At 34.6% G+C, this 25,394-nt stretch overlaps 1 protein-coding gene and 1 pseudogene across 1 annotated transcript; one reads left to right on the plus strand and one right to left on the minus strand.

Moving 5' to 3' along the window:
• Positions 1-1,062: 1,062 nt before the first annotated feature.
• LOC110097310 (transcription factor IIIA-like) lies at positions 1,063-9,132 on the minus strand. Its single transcript, XM_020823601.2, has 7 exons — positions 8,937-9,132; positions 7,605-7,760; positions 4,366-4,509; positions 3,395-3,674; positions 3,040-3,275; positions 2,245-2,382; positions 1,063-1,437 (listed from the first exon to the last, which is right to left on the minus strand). Exons 2-7 carry the CDS (start codon positions 7,740-7,742, stop codon positions 1,264-1,266), a joined length of 1,110 nt encoding a protein of 369 aa, XP_020679260.1. The 5' UTR covers positions 7,743-7,760; positions 8,937-9,132; the 3' UTR covers positions 1,063-1,263.
• A 553-nt stretch (positions 9,133-9,685) lies between these two features.
• Positions 9,686-11,711, plus strand: LOC110097314 (annotated as a pseudogene).
• Positions 11,712-25,394: the final 13,683 nt, after the last annotated feature.

Genomic DNA, 25,394 nt, shown 5'->3' on the forward strand with positions numbered 1-25,394 from the left:
TAACCCATACAAAATTGGGTTTGCATTGTTAATTAGAGGTGGCCGAATGACACCAATTGATGACTAGCACTTAAGGCTTGAATATTCAATCGATGACTACCACATTTAATTGTGGTAAATGAGAGGCTTCAACAAGAGAATTTTTTGGAACAATCATGAGAAGGCTAATTGCTTATGCTATAGATTTGACGTTAATAATCATCAAGATATTATCATTTTATGTAAATCAACTGCTCTCTCACTGAGAAGAGTGTTTAAAGATTAGCAATCAATGAAAGGGTGTGGTGAAATATGTGGAACAACACAAAGAAGTATAAAGTAAATTGGAAAATAATAAGCTTATTGGATGAAGGTTATTGTCATGCTCTTCATTGGACCTTGAGTGGAGAAATAATGGCGACCCAGTAGCTTGGGTAGTTGCAAGAATGGTTGTACTCCAATATGACCCCTTTCATATGATCTAGTCATGTGTGAGGGATGATGTACGTTCTTATCGGGTCGGGCTGTTCAAGCTAAAGTATCCTCAAACTTAGGCTTCATTTGGGACGGTTTTTTTATTGTTTCTTAAAACAGCTTTTCAGTACAAAAGTTAAATTTTTTGTACTTAAAAACTGCTTTTAAAAGCAGTAAAAAAACCGTCCCAAACGAAACCTCGATGTTGTGTCATGAAACTTGGGTGGTGTTTACCATGCTATTCTAAGCATGTATGAGCTTCAATTTTGATGAAATGACTAACCTTAGCCCCAAATTAGTCACTGAGAGACATGTGATTCCCTTCAACATCTGTGCTTGATTAAGATTTTGTTTGGGACAATTTCTTACTACTTCTTAAAGTAGTTTTCTAGTGAAAAAATAAATAAATTTTTGCACTAAAAAACTACTTTAAGAAGCAATAAGACAGTCATCCCAAACCAAACCTAAATAATAATGTTTACAATCCCAACATGGCAACATAATGTTCCAAACTACAAATGAAATCACATTTGTAAGTGGTTTTTTTCTTGATACTGGTGTACATAATGATTTGCACAAAGTAAATTCATGCAAAATACATTTTCTAAATACAACAAATCAAATAAAACCTAATATCAAACAAAAAATCAATGCATTTACTACAATTTCTATTAAAAAAAATGTACTTCAAACAGAACCACCAAACATTCCATGAACCAAAAAAAAAAATCTAAATATAAATGTTGGTACAATGGAAATTTTCATGCACATAGATATGCCAATATAATTTTAGTACTATATGAATGCTTTCTATTCATCATCGGCAAACAACCATCTCAAGTAGCCGGCTCCATTTTCCATGATGGATGTTCTGTCTAACGGAACTACTCTTTTCCTCGTCAAGGCCTCAATAGTTATTCTTTCCCTCTTCCGTCCACCTCTGGGCCTTGACCTCCACTGTTCATCAACTTCGAAAAAATCACCCTTCATAACAAATCAAAAAAAAAAAAAAAAGAGAAAAAAAAAAAAAAAAAAAAAAAAAGAGATCAAAAGAGTAAAAAATGAGAACTATGGAATCATTAAAAAGAAAAAAACTGCAATTCTATTGGAAAGATATTCAGATCAATGATGGTGAAAAGAATTCTCAAAAAACTACAATATGCCAATGATAATATTAGATTTTATGGAAAATTATGAAACTGATAGGAAACACTGGTAGATCTCAAGTAATTCATATTAATCTTCGGAAAGCAGCGAGAAAACGCTTCCAAACTCCGATGAAAACCAGAAAAAAAAACAATAATTTTTATTGCAATAAAGAAAGATACGGAAGAAAATAGCAAGATACAGTTGATCCTCAATTCGAGAGGAAGATCGATCTCTCCCAAATTCTCTAAACGCCGCTAGAGCCCAAAGGAAACCTAAACCTAAGAGATCCCAAATTCTGCCAAATTCAAGATGCACTAACCCTAGGAAAACAAACTATTTAATGCATACAAATCAAAAGGAAATCCCTAAACAGTCCCTACATTCAAATATCCCCCCAATTCCCTCAAAAACCTTCAAAAATAGCTCCCAAGGATCTCGCAGCATGCGCAAGAGGCACAGAAGTTCCGCCTCTGTTGCGTTGGGCGGGTCTCGTGTGGACCGGTTGGACCGGTCCAATGGATCAGTCTAACAGAAACTAATCAAGATGCTTCACATAAACGAGCAAATTTATTTAGAAAGTTTATGCACGGTCTTGAATCTTGATACTAGAGATGGAAAAAAAATATTCGCTTGCGAAAATACCTGCATGTACACATGAGTCATCTCGTGATTATCTCTAACATGCTTGTAGGAGAATCTTTGCTGACATCCAGATGTCGAACATCTGAATGGTCTCAGTTTTTCATGAACAGCTTTAACATGCTTATTGAGGTTTGATTTCTGCAATTAAGAAAAAGAGAATGCAGATTGCATATGTAGTTACTACTTGCAAAGAGAGCCTTGAAATCATGAAAAAACTGGAGGATAAAAAAAAAAGAAACTAGGTATGATACATGATTATGGCTTTGTTTGAGACCGTTTTCTTATTGCTTCTTAAGCAACTTTTTAATACAAAAAATTTAATTTTTGTACTAGAAAACTTTTTGTATTTAAAAGCTGCTTTAGGAAACAATAAGAAAGTCGTCCGAACTGAATCTTATATCTAATAACAAAACTTTTTCTTCTTCGCAACATTAGAATTTGAAGAAAGCATTAGTGCTCAATGGAAACAGAAAAGAAATCACATTGTGCATCTGATAAAAAGCATCTCCTAGACCATCCTGCTCCCATCATTAAGTTCATTTTGGTTTAACTGTCAACATGCATAAATATCCTGCTTCTATAATCACACAAATACGACCCAGAAAAATTCATATCAACATGAAAAAGTGAGTAAAACTGGATGAAATGAAAAAAAAAATAACGGAACATTAAGAATTGAAAGGAATATGTGAATCTAAACGCATTTTATTATGGTGATTTGACAATCAAACATTGCAGGAGCAATCATTAAGAAAAAGGTGGAGAGAAGACAATAAACAAATCATTGAATCTTACCTTTGAGAACGTTTGTTCGCATCCTTGAAAACTGCACTTGATTCTTTCCTTTGAAATAACACCTTCATGTGTCCTTTGATGTCGCTTAAAATTTTTTCTCAATTGTTGAGCTCCACATACCTCACACTTAACATACTTGTGGCAAGATTGTATATGGGCCTTCAGGCACTCAGAATTTGTGAAAGGCTTCATACAATGAGGTTCTCCACAAAAAATTTCCAAGAATTCCACCTCTACTGTATCATAAAAAATTTACAATTTCATAACAGAAGAGACCATATATCAACTTTCCAAGCACTTCAAATAAAAACAATCATCTCAATTCTGCAAATCCACACCATCACACATTACTTACAGTGGGAATCTTTATGCTTCTTTAATTTAGATGCAAACTCAAATGTCTTTCCACATCCAGGCTTCTCACAAGTATGCCGCTTTTTACCTTCATCTGGGGTGTCATCACCATGAAGTTTCTTCCCATGCCTCTTCATATTTCCTTGGAAGGAAAATGAGCGATTGCAACATTGAACAGGGCAATCAAAGACTGTGCCCTGGTGTTTGAGTAAATGCCGATTTAGATGATCCTTTCGTCGATAGCTAAAATAGCAATCCTTCACTGGACAAGCAAATGGTCTCTACAAAAAGATGATAGAAGATAAGCAGCAAACAAAAAAAATGAAAGAATAACGAAAGAGTGAACGCAATCTTATAGTTTGCTTCAAAGATTTTTCTTCACGATTACTTAACAGAAGTTTAGAATAGCATATGAGACATCAAATATAATCCAATGAAAGTGTACCATTAACCTACCAATCAGAAGACTTCATATGGAAAGGCTAACAACAATGCAATATTAGCTTAAGTTTCTTTAGAAGCAAACCTCAGGTGAGAAGATGCGTGAGTTAAGGCTTTCTTGATGGAGCTTCTCAGGAAGTCTCCCATCCTGATACTAGTCCAATCAAGAGACCTCTTTGCATTTTGGAGTTCATCATGGGATCCAATGCTTCCACGCTGGTTTTTACAGTTCTTTTTGGGTAGATCACAATCAAGAAACCAAATGCATGTAAAACTGTTCCTTCAAATGAGAAAAAAAACAGAACAAAAACAAGATATTATATTTGCTTGATAAAACCATTATGTACGGAAGTAATTCATTCAGAGCTCGCATTGATGGAAAAATGGGTTGCATGCAAAAGCTAAAATCAACGTTACATTATGATGCCAACAAATTAACAATATCATTCATATTGAGCATACTTTTCTGTGTGGATATATAATGGGAACAATGATCTTTAATTAGCAAAATGGAAGGACAAATATAAAAACCTCAACGGAGTGACTTCTCATATGCTGCGCTAGATGAGCTGGTTTCCAGAATCTTGCGCCACACTCTTCACAAGCATGTTGAACCTTCCGACTTGCTGGCTTGAATGCACTAACCTCGTGAAGTTTTTCCTTCTGTAATTCTTCCTGTATGTTTTAGAGCAACATAATCAAAAGAAAATCCAATGAGAGAAAGGTACTTCAAAAAAGAGATTAGTTCAAGCGTTTCACACGCATAAAAGTTTTGAACTTCACATTGCCGATAAGCATTTGAAGCCTATGTTATGATAATGGAAGGGAAGAGCGGAGAAATTTAGTATAGAAAGGAAAATTCAACGACAAATGGCATAAGGTTTATCGAGCAAACAGTATGAAAAAACATGCGGGTTAGGTAGCATTTTATTATAAAAGACTAGCAAATCTGAAACATTTTACACAACATATGACAACACCACGCTAATTATTTTCTAAAGATTAGAAACCTTCCATGACAGCATTCAATGTCAATAATGGATGATGTTAATAAGCAAGTCAGCAATTGTGGAAATAAATGGCAATAGGTAATGAGGCTGTGGTGGGGGAACCTTCTTGCTCTTATTGCGTTCCAGAAGAGAGAACTTAATGCATATCTGAAAGTCTGAGCATATTGAGAATGAGATTCATATACATCAATATTTAGTTTTAGTTTCCCATTCCATTTCAAGTGTAAAATATGTCTATAATTTCGGCTCATACATGAATTGGAGTTATTGTCCAGTGCTTTGGAAAGTCTGTTAGATCTAACTCAGTATTTCATAATTTCAACTAAGCCCATGGAGTTTATTTTAACATCAATAAGGAGTTTAGAATCAATACTAAAATACAAAGTGCTAATTACTACTCACTTTTATTCCTATTTTCCATTAAATGATGCTGCAATCCACAATGTTATTGTTGTCCCCGTGTTCACAACTACTATTCCGCAACCATTTTCTGCCAATTTCACTATCATCCATTGCAATCATTCTCATTGCTTCTCGTCAATTCTCGGCACACCTTGTTGCCTTCCCTGTTTGCTCCTACTGCCTTGCCTTCCCTACTTAATCCCATTGTTATCCTGTTATTGTTGTCACCTTAATCACCCATAGTGCTACAATCATTGCCTTATTGTTATAGTTATATTCCCGCTATTTCCATGACTAAATTTCCTTTGATGTCTTTGCTTCCGCCGTCTTTACTAATGTTTTCCTTTCTACTTCCAACATTTGGCGCTATTCTACTATTACCATCGCTACCTGCTACAGTATTGTACATGGGTCTTCTACAAACAACCGCCCATTATTTCAGGGAAAATTTTAATATTTCATCAAGCACCTTGTGTAATTTTTTAAGTGAATTTTATGGAAAAAGTTCATATTAATGGAATTTAAGTTGGATGCATTGAAACATTCTGTTTTGAATTGATTTCTACATTTTTTTTGTAATTTTTTTTATTCTTGGGTCATTTGAAGGTTATAAATAGAACAAGGAAATAAAATCCCAAATTTCCACTTCCTTGTGTATGCATGTTTTATTTCATGAGGATGGACAACTACTTTTGAAGGAGACTTGTTGTACTAGTGTACACGTCCTTGTGTATATGCATGTTTTACAAATTTTGAAGGAGACTTATTGTACTAGTGTGAAGCATAATTCTTCCCTCTAGAATAATTTATATCCTTGTTCCCATCTCTTAAATTATTCAAGAATTAATTTTGCATATATAATTGAAATTTTATCAAGTGAGATAATATTTTTTTTTAGTGTGAACTTGATTTGTAGCTAAAATTTAATGTTGATAATTATTTTTCTTATATAATTTAAGATATTTTGTAAATTATTAAATTATCTTGTGCAATGAATAAACATGTTTGTTGTCCAGACATTAAAAGAAGAATAAATGATCACAATAGTCCTTGGAAATTTTAAGGGTGTTCATTTTAACCCCATGTTTCTTTAGATGTTCAATTTGAACATAATTTGATCCTATCATAAACTTTGTAGTTTCCTTGGACAAAGTTAGCTGTAGGGAAGCTCCCCCCCTCAGGAAATTTAGAACTTTTTGGGTAATTCTTTTAGGTTGAAATCAAATTTAAAAAGTCTCATAGAAAGTATCTCTCAACTAATTTTATCAAAATAAACAACAAAAGTTAACTACGAACCAAATTTAACACCTTGAAAATCTAAAACATTAAAAAACAGTTAAAAAATCTAGGGATCAATCCTATATCAGAGCTGTGAGTCAGAAAGTAGAAACATCTGAGATCATGAAAGTGAAGAGCACAGCAACCTAAAAAATCATTTTCTACATCGAGATGCCGCATGCCTGCAATGTTGAGACACAGGTTTTCAACTTCTAAGGCTTTGTGCGGCTTCTTTCAGATCTTCCTTTTTTTTTTTGACATTTAAATGTTTAGTAAAACAATTGAAGTGATATTAAAGCTTCAATCCGAACTATATAAACATTACATAATCTCAATCTGCGTAGTTGAATCTCTAATCAATAAAGTACAAATGTGGATTCTGTACAAACCCTACTTTAAGGTACTAAAAATAAATAATGCGTAGTTGATTAACTTCCCAATGAAGCTCTCCTAGCAACAAATGAAAACCCAACTGCATTTGACTGTAATTTAATGGTCTATGCCAATTTTATAGCATGATTGATCAATACATATGACAACACGACAATAACACGCTGGGAATTGAAAAATATCAGTTACATTATGCAAATCCAACACCTAGAGTTTACTAAGTAGATAAAGTGTTTTCCAATGACAGCTTTAAAATAACCACTAGAAGGGACCTTATTCTTTATTTATCATATCATCATCATTACCCTTATCCCAACTATCTGAGCAAACAAAATGACTGAAGAAAAAAAAATGACTGAAGCAAGACACCTCAGTATAAGGAGATTTTATTCATAGAATATAGATTTTTTTTCGCTCTTTCGTAAAACATTCAATAATTGGTAATCATAAGCCACATATCTCAAGTGCATTTGCACATATGAGAACTTCATTAAAAAATGATAACAAATGCAACAAACCTGAATAACAAATCCAAAAAAGGGGAAAAATGACTTTGAATGAAAAAGAAAGAATGGAAATAACTTTATTAGATAACAAAACGTTGTGATGAATCAAACAGATAACAGTAATTTTGTAGAAAATCATAACCAAACATTCAAAAGACAGCCATGGCGTTTGCCAAGTCCATACCTTATGGTTTGACAATATATGAGATCTTAAAAGAGATTTCTTGGACCTACAAATTCCACAATGTTCACAGTAATATCTTCTGATGTCTCTAAAAATTAGCCGTTGCTCATCATTTCCCTTTCCAGCCTCTGTTTCCATCTTACTTGCAGATGATTGCTACCAGAAGATAATAAAAAATGCAAATTAGTGATAAAAATGCTAAAATCAACTAGCAGAACTATCTGATCCAACTTGTATGTAATGAAGCACTCACAGCAAGCAAACATCTTAATATAAGACTTAGTTCATTTATCTCTTCATAACAGTTATCGAATCAATAAGAATATAAAACTATTTCTCAGCTGATATAACAAATCCCATTTGGCAGAGTTTAGCATTAATCCTACATAAATCATGTTGCCAAGCAGCCCCTAAGATACACTCGCAATATTTCCATCCTAACATGTTTGCTCTTATGATGCTCCTTTTATGTCTATTGAAGCCCTAGCCAATTTTTGCAATGAATATAACTTTTTTAATCAAAAATATATCAAAAGATGGACTCAGCTTTTTATGGAAAATCAAAAAATTTTCTAGCATGAACTTTCAATTTCCAAGCTTATAATCCAAGGGCAATGAATTTGTTTGTTTGTTCATAATGCATGCCTATTCATTATGCATGCCTAGCTACGAAATGCCGAGATTCATTCATTCAATGTTAATATATATAGAAGAACATGAATATTTACAGTGCACGTTATTATGAAAACTCAACAAGATAATATCGATTCTAAATGTCAAAATATTCAAAACCCAACACCTAGTCTCACAAGCATATAATATAAAAATGAGAGTTTGTGAAGTTCTTCTGAAAGTTAACCACTACTTTACTCATTTCTGCTTCAGAAAAGCATGAAATCAACTAATGTCAATATCTCTCTATTAACAAAACAAAACTGTACATGGAGTAAGGGAAATTAACATGGAGGAGACTATATGCTTTTCGAAAGATGACAGGTCCAGCAAATATATCATCTAGTATTTGGGATTTAAGAAATTTCTTGCAAGCACTTTATTTATTCTTCAACAAAGAGGAATGTGAGAGGGATGATTCCCTCATATTTTCAAGAAGCTGAAAAAGAAAGAGGACAAACGATGGTTCTACTTTCATGCTCTTGGAATAGATGAATCACTCTTTGCCTTATGAAAAACTCAAGAAAATTTCAAGGGAAAAGAACCGCGGTCCAACTCAGTTTTGCGAGAAAGAAATGAGACAGAAATCTGTCCAAAATTGCAACATTCTTGTTTGCCTTTGACTCTTGAAGAACTACACGAGGAACCACTATTCCTTACCTTGGGCTTCAAAGAAACAAGCCAGCAGCGATCGATTCTTGCTCCTAGGTCGCACGCAAGAAACAAATTCCTCCTCTCAATCTTCCAAACGAAATCCCTACACGATCTCTCTCGCTCTTGTCTCTCGTTTCAGCCGGATGAATCGCACGGACAACTGTCCGCCTCTCTCTCTCCCGCTCAAGACAGCTCGAGTGGAACGCACGAACAGCTCTTATAAGGTAATGTTAGTAGGGAAAATGAAGGGCTGAGATAATTTCAAGCTTAACAAATATTTGAGGGTTAAAATTGAAAATCTGAATTAAATAAGTCAAATGATATTCGGATTAAATAAGTTCAGTGAGTTTGAATTAATTGAATTTTTTTTTAATTAATTGAAATTGATTTGACTTGAGAAGAGTTAATTCAACACTATTGAGACAGCCAAATTAGAATTGGGCTCTAGTCTACTCGAGTTGATCGGTATCGAGTCGAAATGATTCAACGTAGCTTGACTTGATTTGATTTAACATGTTAACGAGGCCGACGGGGTCGAATTGGACTCGAATCGATTCGATGTTGTTCCATTTTAGATATTTGACTAAATCGACTTCAATTAACTTGAATACGACTCAATTTTATATTTTTAAAAAAAAAAGATTGATAGTGTTTAATATGATTTTGCATTAAAAACAGGGTCAACACACTTATGTCCATACCAATAATGGTGAGCGAAGTGTTCGTGAATGAATACCCTAGCAAGTTGATGGTTTTTTGTATCCCTAACGTGTGTAGTCGCCGCCATCGACGGCATCATTTTCGGATAAAACATTGACATCTTTGGTGGAGTTACGACAATCAATATTGTACACAAGAAAAAGAAGAACGTCTCCAACAATCAATATTGTAAATTCAATAGAGATATCCTGACTCTCTTCACATCGTCCTTCTATCTAGCGACCCTTATTGCCTCCTTCGCGCTCAACTGTTACAAGGGTGTTCGGCTACAAATGGTTTATATTCTACAGCGGTCTTATATTCTTTGTTGGCGTGACCATCAACGACACTGTGGTGAATGTTTTTCAAGCTAATCCTTGGTCGCATCCTCCTAGGCATTGGCATCGGCTTCACCAACCAATTAGTGCCCATCTACCTTTAGGAGATGGTTCCACCTAAACTCCGTGGATGCTCAACATTAGCTTCCAGATGATGATCACTATTGGCATATTGGACGCAAATTTCATAACCAAATGAACAATGCAGATCAAAGGGGGTTGAGGTTGGGGTTGGCGTGTGAGCCTTTCCCTCACTATTATGTTTGGCGCCAACATTGTCACCAGTGCTTTTGTACTCCTTGAAACGCCCAACTCATTAATTGAGCTTGAGCATTAAGCCACCGCCAAGTGGATGCTTTGTAAGGTGTGAGGAAATGATCACATTGATGAGTAATACAAGGACATAGTAATCACTAGCAAAGACTCGAAGGCTGTGAAGCACCTGTGAAAAAACATCATAAATCGTAAATACAAACTACAGCTCACCATGGTAATCTTTATCTCCTTTTTCCAACAACTCACTGGCATCAATGTCATCATGTTATATGCATATGCTCTATTCAAAAATGTGGGCTTCAATGACCAGGCTTCATTGATGTCCACTATTAGCACTAGCACAGTGAACATGGTGGCCACATTCGTATCCATTGCATGTGTATATAAGCTTGGGCGATACACTCTGATTTTAGAATGTGGGGTTCAAATGATCATATGTCAAATCATTATAGACGCACTCATTAGCATCAAGTTTGGAGTGACCGGCGCGCACACAGAGTTTTTAAAGTTGGGTTAGTGGTGGTGTTCATTTGCATGTGTGTCAGCCTCCGTGCAATCTTGGGGACTGCTCAGGTGGCTTGTGCCATTGGAGATCTTTCCACAAGAGATTAGGTCATCTGGGCAAAGCATCCATGTTTCAGTGAATATATTCTTCACTTTTGTAATTGTTTTGTTGTTCATCAACATGATGTGCCACTTGAATTTCGAACTCTTCTGCTTTTTTTCTGGTTTTATTATCATAAAAATTCCGCCGGTAATAAGTGATTTTCCTGTAGTGCTTTTTCCAACAACTCACTGACATCAATGTCATCATGTTATATGCATATGCTCTATTCAAAAATGTGGGCTTCAATGACCAGCCTTCATTAATGTCCACTATTAGCACTAGCACAATGAACATGGTGGCCACATTCGTATCCATTGCATGTGTATATAAGCTGGGGCGATACACTCTGATTTTAGAATGTGGGGTTCAAATGATCATATGTCAAGTCATTATAGACGCACTCATTAGCATCAAGTTTGGAGTGACCGGCGCGCACACAGAGTTTTCAAAGTTGGGTTAGTGGTGGTGTTCATTTGCATGTATGTGTCAGCCTCCGTGCAATCTTGGGGACTGCTCAGGTGGCTTGTGCCATTGGAGATCTTTCCACAAGAGATTAGGTCATCTGGGCAAAGCATCCATGTTTCAGTGAATATATTCTTCACTTTTGTAATTGTTTTGTTGTTCATCAACATGATGTGCCACTTGAATTTCGAACTCTTCTGCTTTTTTGCTGGTTTTATTATCATAATGATGATGTTCATCTCATTGTTCTTTCCTGGGATGAAGAATGTCTCGATCGAGGAGATAATGTTTGTATGGAAGAAGCGTTGGTTCTGGGCAAGTTCATCACAATCAATTAATCAAATGGGAACTAAAATAACTATGTACAAATATGTTGTCATATTCCAGGCCGTTTACTAATGCATATACACAACTTAATGCCTGAGGCCTTTAGATGAACTGAAACCCAAGCTGGTGTCTATCTCAAGAGAATCAAGGGGTTTTAATTGTTAGTTCACTGAAGCAAGGCAATAACATAAAATGCTATCTTTAACGATAGCTACTATGATAAACACACTTCTTCTTCCTTAGAGAAATCGAATATTGCAATTTATGAAAGTTAAGATCATGATGCAGAGTAGGAAGATAAATAGTAATTTGAGATGCCAACAACTTAAAAAATTATTATAAAATAATAGTTCATTTTTCTTATTGCTTTGGATACTTGGAGTTTATTAATGTCCAAACTTGGGGGCATAATTGACACCCTTTTGCATGCTAACTAACATGTGACTCAAGTTTATCAAGCCAATAACTCAAGCTTAGATTGCAGCTTCTATATCAAACAAGTTTGAACACGAGCTTTACAAGGCTATTTTCATTCGCTCGCTAATTGATTTGATTAAATAATCCTCATTTTTTCCCTATATTTTCGCCAAAAGATTGAGAATGTCATGATGGATCCTATTTTCTTAACGTTTTATATTAAATCTTAAGTTCATGCCTGCTCATTTAGGACATGCTAAATAAATATTGTTGCTCAAATCCCATTGCAAGTTGCAATCTTCTTCTGCTTCTTCAAATATCATGGGTCCAATTTTAGCGTCCCTTTCTTGAAACAGTGTTGTTGTTGATCCAATCTGTGACTTCTCCAACAACATCCTCTCGCTACCGTCAAAACATTCAATAGTGACTTACTCACCGCTGTCGGCACCTTCAAGGCTATCCCTTTTTTTTTTTCTTCAAGCACCTCAAGCACTGATCCCATCAGTGACTTCTCCACAAAGCTCGCATTACAACTTCCTCTCATTGTCATCAAATTCTTCTCAAAATAGCTCATGTGATGTCGTATATTCCACCATCGACACCTTCTCCACCTAACATTCATCATCATGATCCTTCTCAGTGACCTCAAACTCACAGATCAAGCTCAAGTATGTTTTTAAAATGATTGAACCATAATATTGACTCCACACCAAGGTTCCGATAATTTTCATTTGAATAGAAATTAATACCTTGTTATTTAGTTTTATTTATTTTATACTTAAATACAAATTTTAAAACTGAATCACATTACCACAAAACTATCAAAACATAAGATTTATCCAGCATACATACAAACTAATTTTAAGACCTTAACCAAATAAGAATCGTTACAAATACAAAAGCAATAAACAGCTGTTAGAACTGAAATAATAAAATATCATATGAATTGAGAAATCATACATAGCTGATAGTAAAATTATACAACAACATAATAAAGAAATATTTTTTCTTCATGATTAGCAATCAACCTCTCAATCAAGAACAATACAATATAGGTGATGAAGATCACTCAAACCTCACTTTGGAGGATTATATGCATATAATGGAAGAACTTCAAGTTTAAATCCTACAATTTTTAGAGAAGGTCATATAAGAAAGAATACCGTCACAACACATTGAAGTTTTTTCTATCACAAAATCAACAACAAATTAAGGTTGATTTATTTCATGTCACTCAAGTAACATCTTCTTATATTATGGATCCCCCTCTAACATAACCTCATCAGGATCACTCGATCACTACTACTGCAACACATCCATATTGTGTTGCTCGATTAATTCACAATTCTACACCAATGATAGAGAACTTAAATTAACATTATTTTATTGACATTCCTCTTGATGTTATGAGAGATGAGTCACAATGACTTGCTCAAGAAGAATTTTTTTTAAGGGAGAAATAAATTTATCCCTCATCATGAATTTCAAGAATCTTCAACCATAATTAATGTAATTCTCTGGCTTTCGATTCCAATAGAGTTTAGATTGCTTGCAATTGACCAATATGATGAGACTTTTGACCTATATAATAGTAACAACATTGGCATCACTTGAATAGAACTTCAGAACAAGGATAACATTTCACAACATCACATGAAGATGATTCCATAACACAAACATTTCATTGAACATGATATTAGAATATAAACAACTTAACATATAATATAACATGAACTAGAATAAAATATAGCATTCACATTTCTCAATGTCTTCTTGTAACTTCACTTTCAGTTATACATCCACTTGATCATCTTACATATATTTAAGATAGATGGAGGAATTACATACATCTTGATTCCCATTACATCTCCATTTCTTCTTATAACTTCACTTGATCATCTTCTATATGCTCAAGATAAATAAAGGAATACATGAACATATAAATATATATATGAGTGTAAGTGTCCTTATAACTTTATTTGTATTGTATATTGAAGAAAAATAAGGACAGGGAAAGATAAAAGAAGAGCAGGAAGAAACCGAGAAACTTAAAATGAATTCGTATGTCTATTCATAAGATACAATACACTTATATAGATTAGAAACGGATCTGTTGAACCGCACCTAAGGTAATACAAATATATATGCCAATACAAATGTAATAGGTGTTAACTATTTATTGGTTCTAATAGGCCCCTGCAAACTGATGGGTCTGGAGAGACAGTTAGTTTGGTTCTGAGCTGATGAAAATGAGGTGTAGATAGAGATTTTATGAATATATCGGCAATTTGATCAACAGTGCTGATTGGACATAGCTGAATGTTATTTTGTTGAATGTGATCCCTGACAAATCGCTAATCAATCTCAATGTGCTTTGTCCGAGCGTGGAAGACGAGATTGTTGGCAAGGGCTATTGCCGAGGTATTGTCACAATAGAGATTTGTAGGAGACTCTTGAGGTATACCAAAGTCAAGTAAAATGCGTTGAAGCAAGATAATGTCTGAAGCAAGAGAGGCAAGAGCGCGATATTCTGATTCGGTGGATGACCGGGAGATGGTGTGTTGTTTCTTGACTGTCCAGTGGATGATGTTGTCACCGAGAAAGGAGCAATAGCCAGAGGTAGAGCGGCGAGATATCGGGTCACAGGCCCAGTCCGTATCTGAAAAAGATTTTAGAACAAGATTAATATTGGTTATAGGAATACCGTAATGTATAGTACCTTTGAGATAGCGTAATAGCCGCTTTAAAAGATAAATATATGTTGGGGAAGAGGATTATGCATGTGTTGAGAGAGGAGATTGATGCTATAGGCAATGTCCGGATGAGTTAGCGTCAAGTACTGAAGGGAACCAATTAACTTCTTGTATAAGATCGGGTCCGAGAGAAGAGGATCTGCTGGGAAAATATAAGTAAATTTAGTGCAATTGGGATTAGCTAAGGGTTTGCAATTAGATAGATTAGCTTGCTGTAATAATGAAAGGGAATATGTTGGCTGAGAGAGAAAATAAGTTTTGGAAGATTTGGATACGTGTATTCCTAGAAAGTCATTAGCCACGCCCAGATCTTTCATGGAAAACCTGAAGTTGAGCTGGGCGACAATCATCTTGATAGAATCTTGATCGTTACCTGTAAGAAGGATATCATCCACATATATCAGTAAAAAAATATGAATATGAGATTGATGGTAAATGACAAGGGAGGGATCGGAATGGTTGTGCGAGAACCCAATCGACAACAAGTAGGATGTGAACGTGTTGTACCACTAACGGGGAGCTTGTTTGAGCCCATAGAGTGCCTTGTGAAGTCGACAAACATAGTCTGGGTGGATGGAGTCTTCGAAGCCTTTTGGTTGTTTCATGTAGACGACTTCTGAGAGATCACCATGTAAAAAGGCATTCACGACATCTAATTGTTGAACGGGCCAACCCTTATTAAGAGCAACAACGAGTAGTATGCGAATGGTAGGTAGTTTCACGACAAGGCTGAAAGTTTCAGTATAATCCAGACCATATTCTTGGTGATTTCCCAACGCTACAAGTCTTGCTTTATACTTGGCTACCGATCCATTAGAATGTCGTTTGGTATGGTACGTCCATTTACACCTAATAATGGAGGCGTTAGGAGGCAGTTTAACAAGATGCCACGTGCCTTGTTTTTGTAAGGCCAGAAATTCAGCCGCCATAGCTTGTCAACATTCAGGAGATTGGACAGCATCAGTGTAGGAGGTAGGATCAAGGGAAGACATCGACATTGTGTCATGAAGAAGATTGAGACGTGTATGTGGTTTTAGAGAACCAGTTTTCATGCGAGTGAGCATGGGGTGATTGGGACGGACAGTAGACTCAGGAGGGAATGAAGCTGTGGGCTGATCATTGTCTGGAGATTGTTGAGGCTATTGGTCTTGAATTGGAGTGGAGAGTTGAGTGGCCGAAGTAGATGAGGGGTAAGAAATAGTGGCAGTGGATGAGGAGTGCACAGACGTTGGAGTGAGAGTGAACGGGGAGATGTTAATAATGGAAGGGTGAGTAGAATGATCTACAGAGGTAAAAGGAAAATAATTTTCATTGAAACTAACATTTCTAGATATGCGATCATGTTGGAGACATGATCTAAACATTTGTACCCTTTATGAATTTCAGAGTATCCAAGGAACACACAGGGCACGAATTTAGGTTGGAGTTTGTGGCGAGTATGAGGGGGAAGCAGCGGAAAACATTCACAACCGAACGTGTGAAGAAAAGGGTAATCAGGTTTACGATTGTGCGGAAGTTGAAATGGAGAGATGTTAGCCGTAGTAGGAGATGGCATTCGATTAATTAGGAAGACGGCTGTGAGGGCCCCATCGGGCCAGTTTGTGTAAGGTACCGAAGCCATATGAAGAAGAGTCCTCGTAGTCTCGATAATATGCCTGTGCTTACGCTCCGCAACACCATTTTGTTGAGGCCTGTAAGGACGAGACAATTGGTGAGTGATGCCGTGTGTTTGTAAAAAATTTTTGAAAGCATGATTAGTGTATTCGGTACCTCCATCTGTGTGAAGAATTTTTATCTTATGCGAGGTGAGATTTTCAATCCGAGTTTTAAAAGTGATAAAAATGGAAGTAAGGTCGGATTTGTATTTCATGGGGAATAACCATGTAAAGCGAGAGAAATCATCAATAAAAATAGCATAATATCAAAAACCTTGGATAGAGTGAACGGGGGCAGGACCCCAAACATTAGAATGAATTAAAACTAACGGAGAAGATCGACGATGTTTAGAAACAGAAAAAGAAAGCTTATGCCTTTAGTAGTATTACAAGATGAGCAAGAAACATAATTGGCATTTATTTTTAATTGCAGATTACATGAGGAAATCAAATCAAAAACACGTTTGTGGGGATGACCGAGATGATTATGCCAAAACGTATTGGAAGTAGAGGAAGTAGATAGCACTCTTGTCGGATTGCTGGAGGAAGTAGACCGGAGAGGGTATAAGCCATCATGACATTGTCCTCGCAGAAAAACTTCCTGCGTCTTTCGATCCTTGACAATAAAGCCATGTGAGTCAAATATAATAGAGATATCGTTATACTTGTTAGTGAAGATATAGATAACAGATTATAGCAGAGAGTAGGAGAATGAAGAATTGTAGATAATTTCAGCTTACGAGATGGGGTAGGTTATAAGCCTGCCCCCGAGTGCGAGATGTTGACAGACCGGCCATCCCCAACCGTAATACTGTTGGAGCCTTGGTAGGGAGATGAAATATGCAGGTTGTCAAGATTTTTTGTAATATGAGAAGATGCCCCAGAGTCAAGATACCAGTTTGTTTGTGAATCTTCTGGACCGACGACCAAAGCTTTGGTGGAATTGTTTGTTGAGGCAGGAGTGTAATGTAGATTAAGCCGGTGCCAGCAAGAAGCTGCTGTATGGCCTTTCTTGAAACAGATTTGGCAGATATGTTGAGATGTAGTTGACGACTTGTTATTGTTATTTGAATGTGAGAATGCACGACCACGAGATCGACGGCCTCTGCCTCGGTAGGAGATGAGAGCTATGGAGGGGTTAGCTACAGGAGAACCACGCGTCGCATCAAAAGCAAGATTAATTTCTTCACTCAATAATAGCGAGTATAGCTGATCGAGGCTAATAGGAGTTAACATCGTGCGATAAGATGCGGGCAGCCCATTGAGGATATACAATATGATACCTTCCGTATCCACTACAGAACCAGCTGCGATAATTTGATCGACCAAGACTTTGATGTCCGCAAGATACTGAGTCATCGAAGCAGTTTTAAGAGAGATGTTATGCAACTCATTTTTGAGTTGTATAACTTTAGATATGTTAGAAGATTGAAAACATTTTTCTAGGGTAGTCCAGATTTCGGCCGTGGAGTGAAGATGGACAACATAGGTTAACACATAGGGAGATATAGTTGAGCAAACGATAGCAGCAAAATTTTGATCTTGAAGAAGCCATTGCGAATATAGAGGGTTGGGGGTAGAAGTGCCATTCGAGCAAGAAAGAAATTGCAGTGGAGGGGGAAGAGTGGGATCAAGAAATTTCTCAAACCCATTAGCAGAAAAAATTTTCAGAAGTTGAGATCTCCAAAGTAAATAGTTCCCTGGATCGAGTTGGGTAGGAACTATAGTCTTGATGCTAGAAATGACGAACTTCAGCACTGAGGGAATGATCGGTTCAGCAGATAGAATAGGATCGCTTCGGTCTTCAGTTTGGGAGGAGACGGAGTTCGCCATGAGAGCGGACTCAGAGATCCCGCTCTGATACCATGAAGAAAAGCAAGAACAGGGAAAGATAAAAGAAGAGCAGGAAGAAACCGAGAAACTTAAAATGAATTCATATGTCTGTTCAGAAGATACAATACACTTATATAGAATAGAAACGGGTCTGCTGAACCGCACCTAAGGTAATACAAATATACATGCCAAAACAAATGTAACAGGTGTTAACTATTTATTGGTTCTAATATATATATAAAATTCACAACATTCCCTGACATATTCTCTCTTTCATTATACATTTCAAACACGTAAATATTGAAATATAAGACTTTTTAAACATGAATTAGCAGCATACGAACATTAATATTTTTAACATATATATCCAACAATATTAAGTTTTCCAACATAAAGGATGGTAACATAATTATTTTCAATGTTTATAATCAACAATATTAACCTTTTTAGCATGAAAGAGTAGTAACATAATATTTTTGACATATAAAAATGGTATTAACATGATATAATAAAACATGAAACACTCGCATATACAACAACCTTAGTGCATTCATGAGAAATATTTGAACACACATTCAATGTTGGTGAAATATAGAATCATTCATAGATAACATTTATAGCATAATTTTGGGGCTTATATCATTCTATAGCACTTTCTATTAGAACCAATATAATTTGTAAAATACATGAAAAAAATCATATATTTAAAGCCTCTTAATGAAATTTTGATTTTTTTTCTTTTAAATATTTAGAATTACCTATTCTACAATATACCGAAAGTTACAAGGTGGAAAGTTTTCCAAATTAAATAATTTCCCATAACTTTTACCCAAATTACTAGAATTTAAAATTGAATTGGGGGTAATGGAAGCCCACCTTGAACGAAACATTTCTTCAATTTACCCGACGGACGAATTTGACTTCGCATCCTCCAAACCTTAGCTTTCTTTTTCTCTTTCTCTTTCTCTTATATGGCTCTTCTCTCAACTTTTTTGTCAAATGAAATGGTGAAATGGGTGTTGGGTTGATCTTTTATATATTTATATAAAATGTCCCAAAATTTACATAGCACTGCAATGCTTACTTCACTAGCATGACTGTGATCCCAAGGAAAAATTCATTTTTAAAATTTCTTATAAATCGAGACCTCAACATTACAATGCCCAAAACTCCCAACCAATTTTCAATAAATAGAGAAGGTAACGCCATTGTCACACCCCAAGATCTAAATGGAAGAATTATTCTGATTTCTATTTGATTCATAGTCAATAAATAGAAACCTAAACACTGTCATTGCCGGGTCCCAAGTCTTGGATGAGAAAAATGGAGGGTTACGTTAGGTAGTCGATAGTCAGCATAAAACTTATTGAATAATCATGATATGAATCCTTTAAAAAATTATGTTAATGCTAGGGGGTCCCCTGGAAGCGACATGTTATATGGCCTGAATACAAAGACAAGTGTATAAGGGATGTTGTACGTACGCCTGGTGCAGTGTTAAATAAGCAAGGGTTTCCACATCAAGGACGGATGTGGGCAAATAAGCTAGTCCAAGAAGCTAAAATTAGGATAAGAACTTTAAATATAGGCTCTCTTATAGGAAAATTAAATGGAATTAATATATATTATGATTTATAGGAAGATAAATATTACGTGCATTCAGGAAACTAAATGGGTTGAAGAGAAGGCTGAGGAGATTAATAATTTAGGATATAAACTATGGTATTTAGGTAAGAGTCATACTAGAAATGATGTAGGTGTGATTATATATAAGAGTTTGAAGAATAATATTATAAAAATTAACAAAATTGGAGATAGAATTATGACTTTAAAGATGTTGTTGATGCAAAGATTGTTAATATTATAAGTGCTTATGCTCCTCAAGTAGGTTTGGATATGGGCTCAAAATTAAAATTTTGGAATGACTTAGAGGATTAATATAAAAGATACATCTGGAAGAAAGAGTTTTTATTGGAGGAGATTTAAATGAACATTTTGGTAGAGAGGTAGATGATTTTAAAAGCATTCATGGTGGCCATGGGTTTGGAAAGACAAATGAAGATGATAAGACCATATTAGATTTTTCTTTAGCATATACTTTTTTAATAGCTAATAACTTATTTAAAAAAAGAGATGAGCATCTTATTAGTTATAAAAATAGATATAATAAAAGACAGATTGATTATTTTCCTTATAAGAAAATTAGATCTTTTAGATTGTAAAGATTATAAAGTTATTCCGAGTAATAATTTCTGTACTCAATATCAATTATTAATTTTGGCCTTTAAGATAAAGGGACAGAAAATAAAAAAATAAAGTAAAATGAATTTTTAGGATTAAATAGGGGCATTTAAAGAATATTAATAAAAGTATTTTTGATAATAAGATTTTAGATCTTAAAATTTTGTCTATTGATGAGGATGATAATATTATGTGGAAAAAAGTGACTAGTTATATTAAGATTATTACAAAACATGTGCATGGAGTTTCGAAAGGAAAAGTTCTTTATAATAAAAATAATTTGTGGTGGAATCAAATGTGTAATAAAAGATAAAAAATAAGAATATTTGTTATAAAAATTTATTTAGATGTAAAAAATTCGAATAATTGGAAAAGTTATATAGATCCTCGTAAGGAATCTAAGAAATCTATTTGTGATGCAAAGAGCTTAGTTTTAATAATTTATATAATAGATTATATACTAAGGAGGGAGAAAGATATATGTATAAGCTAGTCAAACAAAGAAATAAGAGTAGTAAAAATTTAGTTCAAGTGAAGTGTATTAAGGATGAAGATAAAAAAATACTTTTCTTATAAGATATTCAACAAAGATGGATGAGATATTTTATTAAACTTTTTAATGAAGATTATGAAAATATGATTGACTTTAGTGACTTTAGCATCCTAAATGAAAATAAAGATTTCTGTTTCTATCAACATATTAGTAAAAGCGAATTTAGAGAGGCTTTAAAGAAAATGAAGTGGGGAAAAGATGTTGGACATGATGATATTCTAATAGAGATGTTAAAATGCTTAGAAGATAAAGCAATTTCTTGGCTTACTAAACTTTTTAATACTATTTTGAAGACTAAAAAGATGTCAGATCAGTGGAGATTGAGTGTGTTAATTCTTATTTTTAAGAATAAAAGTGATGTACAAGAGTGTGTGAATTATAAAGGAATTAAGTTAATGTGTCATACTTTAAAACTATGTGAGTGAGTTATGGAGCGTAGGTTGCGGCGTGATACTAATGTTTCTCAAAATCAATTTGGATTCATGCCGGGTAGGTCTACTATGAAAGCCATTCATTTATTGAGAGTTTTGTTGGAGAAATATAGAGAGAATAAAGAGGATCTACATATGATATTTATTGATTTAGAGAATGCATATGATAAAGTTCCAAGAGAGGTGCTATAAAGAGTTCTTGAAAAGAAAGGAGTTAATAACACTTATATTCAAATCATTAAAGATGTGTATATAAGAGCTATTACTTGTGTTCAAACACAAGTTGTTTGACCAAGTATTTTCCTATTTCAATTGGATTACATCAAGGATCAGCCTTAAAACCATATCTTCTTGCTTTATTCATGGATGTTCTCACTAAACATTTGCAAGAGGATGTACCATGGTGCATGTTTTTTGCTGATAATATTCTTCTTGTCAATAAGACTAGAGAAGGAGTTGAAGGTAAACTTGAATTATGGAGGTCAACCTTAGAGCCTAAAGGTTTTCACTTGAATAGATCTAAAACTGAATATATGGAGTGTAATTTTAATAGTAATAGACCTAATAAGGGGATTGTGACTTTGGGCGATTAAGTCATTAATAAGAGTACACATTTTAGATATCTTGGATCTATTGTTCAAAGTGATGGTGAAATAGATAGGGATATTATCAGCAGAATTCAAGTTGGATGGTTGAAGTGGAGGAATGCTTCAGGCTTGTTATGTTTATAGTAGCTCTGTGTGTCTGTTTCTGTGTGTAATGTTTGGAAGAAAGTTCTAAAACAAATTCCAAAGCCAGATCCTGGAATTAGTTCAGTGAGTCTGAAAGTTAAGGCACCCACGACCCGGTGCGAGCGGGACCCGTCCCGGTCGGGTCGGGTCGTGACACTTTACCCTTAGAGATAGGATACGAAATGGGCATATACATGAAAAGGTTGGAGTAGCTCCAATGGAAGATAAGATTAGAGAGAGTCGCCTTAGATGATTTTGCCATATTAATCGGAGGCCTTCTGATGATCCTGTCAAGAAAGTTGAGGTATTAGATTTGACTTATGTTAATAAAGGTAGAGGTAGATCTAAAAAGACTTGGTTAGAAAATATTAGAAATGATATTTCTTTATTAGATTTAAATGAGAATTTGCCTTTTAATAGAACATAATGGAGAAAAAGGATTCATGTAGTTGACCCCACTCAGTGGGACAAAGGCTTGATGTTATTGTTGTTGTTGTTGTTAATAAATAGAGACCTAGAGCCAACTAAATATCTAATTATAAAAGAAATAAATAATTCACATTTCATCAAAAGAGTCATGTGCAATACAACCTAAGCCTTCAACCTTATCAATATTTTAGCTTCTCAGTTAGGATTTTACCCTTTCATGAAATGACATGTAAATATGTCGAGTGAACCGGTTGTTCGATAAGCTACTTGAGACCTACTCAAGAATTAAAATATTCATACATAAAATAAGTTGCATAATAAATAAATAAATAAGAAGTTTTGAAGTTCATCTAAAGTGATTTGGTAACTATAATATGTTTTGTTTATAACATGATTACAAGTATACACTAATTATTAATAGTTGTTACGTGCCAATAGTATATATTTATCAAAAGTGGTAATCATTTCTTGAACTTATATGTGGTAACAATATGCACTTCATTTAAACATGAACATAATTTCGGAATGAAATGCATGGCATGTTTACAAATTATACAAAACATGATTCACATGCATATATTCAAAATCTTTCTGATATCTCCACTACCACTTATGCATGCACCTGATCATACCATATCTATTAAGGGCAGATGGAGGAATTGCATACACCCTGATTCTCCTTATAACCCTACGTCAATTTATACTTTAACTTTTTCATCTCACATCTTTTCAATATAGATTAAAGAGATACACGTGTTCATAGACTCTTATAACTCCACTTGTATTGCAAAAAATATAAAACAATCGCCACTTGTATCACTTCCTTTCTCCATACACATCTCTACCACATGAACATGACATATATGCTTCATAACAAGGACATACAAATATCGACAAATTCAATATGTATAAACAACATTTAAAATAATGTATGAATGCATGAAAGTATTAAATGTATACCAATTTTAGTAGTATGCATAAGGTGGAACTAGCATACACATTCAACAATAATAATTCAAAAAATTATTCATGGGGAACATTTACAACATCATTTTGGGCTTTAATTATTCTATACTTCTTTCCATTAAAACCAACATAAGTGATAAAACACATGAAAAATCACATATTTAAAATCTCATCATAAAATTTTGACTTTTTTTCCTACTAAAATACTCAGAAACATCCATTATATGACATACCAATAGATACATAACGAAAAGCTTCCCATACTTATTTCGGCTCCACGGCCTTAAACCCTAGCTTTCTTTTTATTGTTCATCTTTCTCCTCTTTTGCTCCTCTCCTGCCATTTCTAACAAATGGAATGTTGAATAAGTGAATGGATCAATGCTTTAGATATTTATATAAAAATCTCAAAATTGACCTAGCGACAGGGATCTAGTTTTCTGAAAATCACTATGCTTCCATGGGATTTTTTTAGATGAAAAATTCTCATAAATAGAGACACTAATGTTGCAACGCCGCTCCTCAACATTGTTGTGCTTACTAGCATGTTCTTATAAATAGAAAAGACAACACCACAACGTCATAAGGGGTCAGCATCGCAAAGCTCCCAAGGTTTTAAATTTTGTTAATCCAAATAGAAAGTTTAGCATCACATTGCTCTTAGGATGGATAAAACCCATGTCTACCAACTCTTGAAGCTGTATATTCAACTCCTAAAGCTTCTTAGGTGACATCCAATACGAAGCCTTAGAAGTCAGAGCATTACTTGGAAAAACCTTTATTCAAAACTCTACCTCTCTATATGTCACTAATTGAACCTCCAGAAATAACAACGCTATCTCTATCTGATATAGAAGAAATTACTATTGAATGTCCCTTCCTTCTGAACTCAACAAGTTTAAACTTACTCTTCTTCACAAAATGGATACTATCAGTCATCTCACAGCCAAATATTTTCCTGCTCATATTCTATCACTATTAAACCACTATTATATTAGTCTATATCCTCTAAGCCCTCTCGACCAACTGAGCAAAATATGTAATGTTTTGTGCTAACAACGGTTGCCTCAAAGTATCTTGCAGTCCCTCTAGAAATCTATAACACTTCTTCTTAGAAGTTATAACCAAATATGGAGTGTACTTGGAGAGAGTAGTAAACTCAGTTTCAGACTACATCATTGATATATTTTCTTGAATCAAATTTAGAAAAGAGCTTTGTATCTATTTTCTAGCATATAAAGGAATAAACCAAGTCTTGAATGTCTGTGTAAACGCCTCCCAAGAAATCAGGGTATTTGTACAACTCTAAAATTTCTCTCTCTATTGGCCCAACCCCCATCGCATTGCTTCACTATCTAATAGAAATTCAGCTAATGTTGCCCTCCTCTTAGGAGTACAATGCATTCAATCTAGAGTCTTCTCTATCTACATCAACCAATCTTAAGTTATTTTAGGCTCAATAACACATAAACGTCTAGTAGGCTGTAACCTCATGAAATTAAGCAAATGCCTATTTATTTAAAGAAAATTTAAAGTTGAAGTAAATGTTTTAATGGGATAAATCTAATGATATATATAATGAATGCCTTAATTGGAGTAAAACTAAGCCTAAATCAAGCAATTATAAGTATAATTAGAAACTTCGCAAGAACATTTGAGGTATTAAACGATCTTCAATATTGCGTGCTCATAGTCAAAATTAGACTTTCAACATGATACATTCAAAAAGTTCAAGATTGCTCAATTC

Source organism: Dendrobium catenatum, unplaced genomic scaffold (assembly GCF_001605985.2).
Source record: "Dendrobium catenatum unplaced genomic scaffold, ASM160598v2 original_scaffold_31010, whole genome shotgun sequence".
Classification (NCBI taxonomy): Eukaryota; Viridiplantae; Streptophyta; class Magnoliopsida; order Asparagales; family Orchidaceae; genus Dendrobium; species Dendrobium catenatum.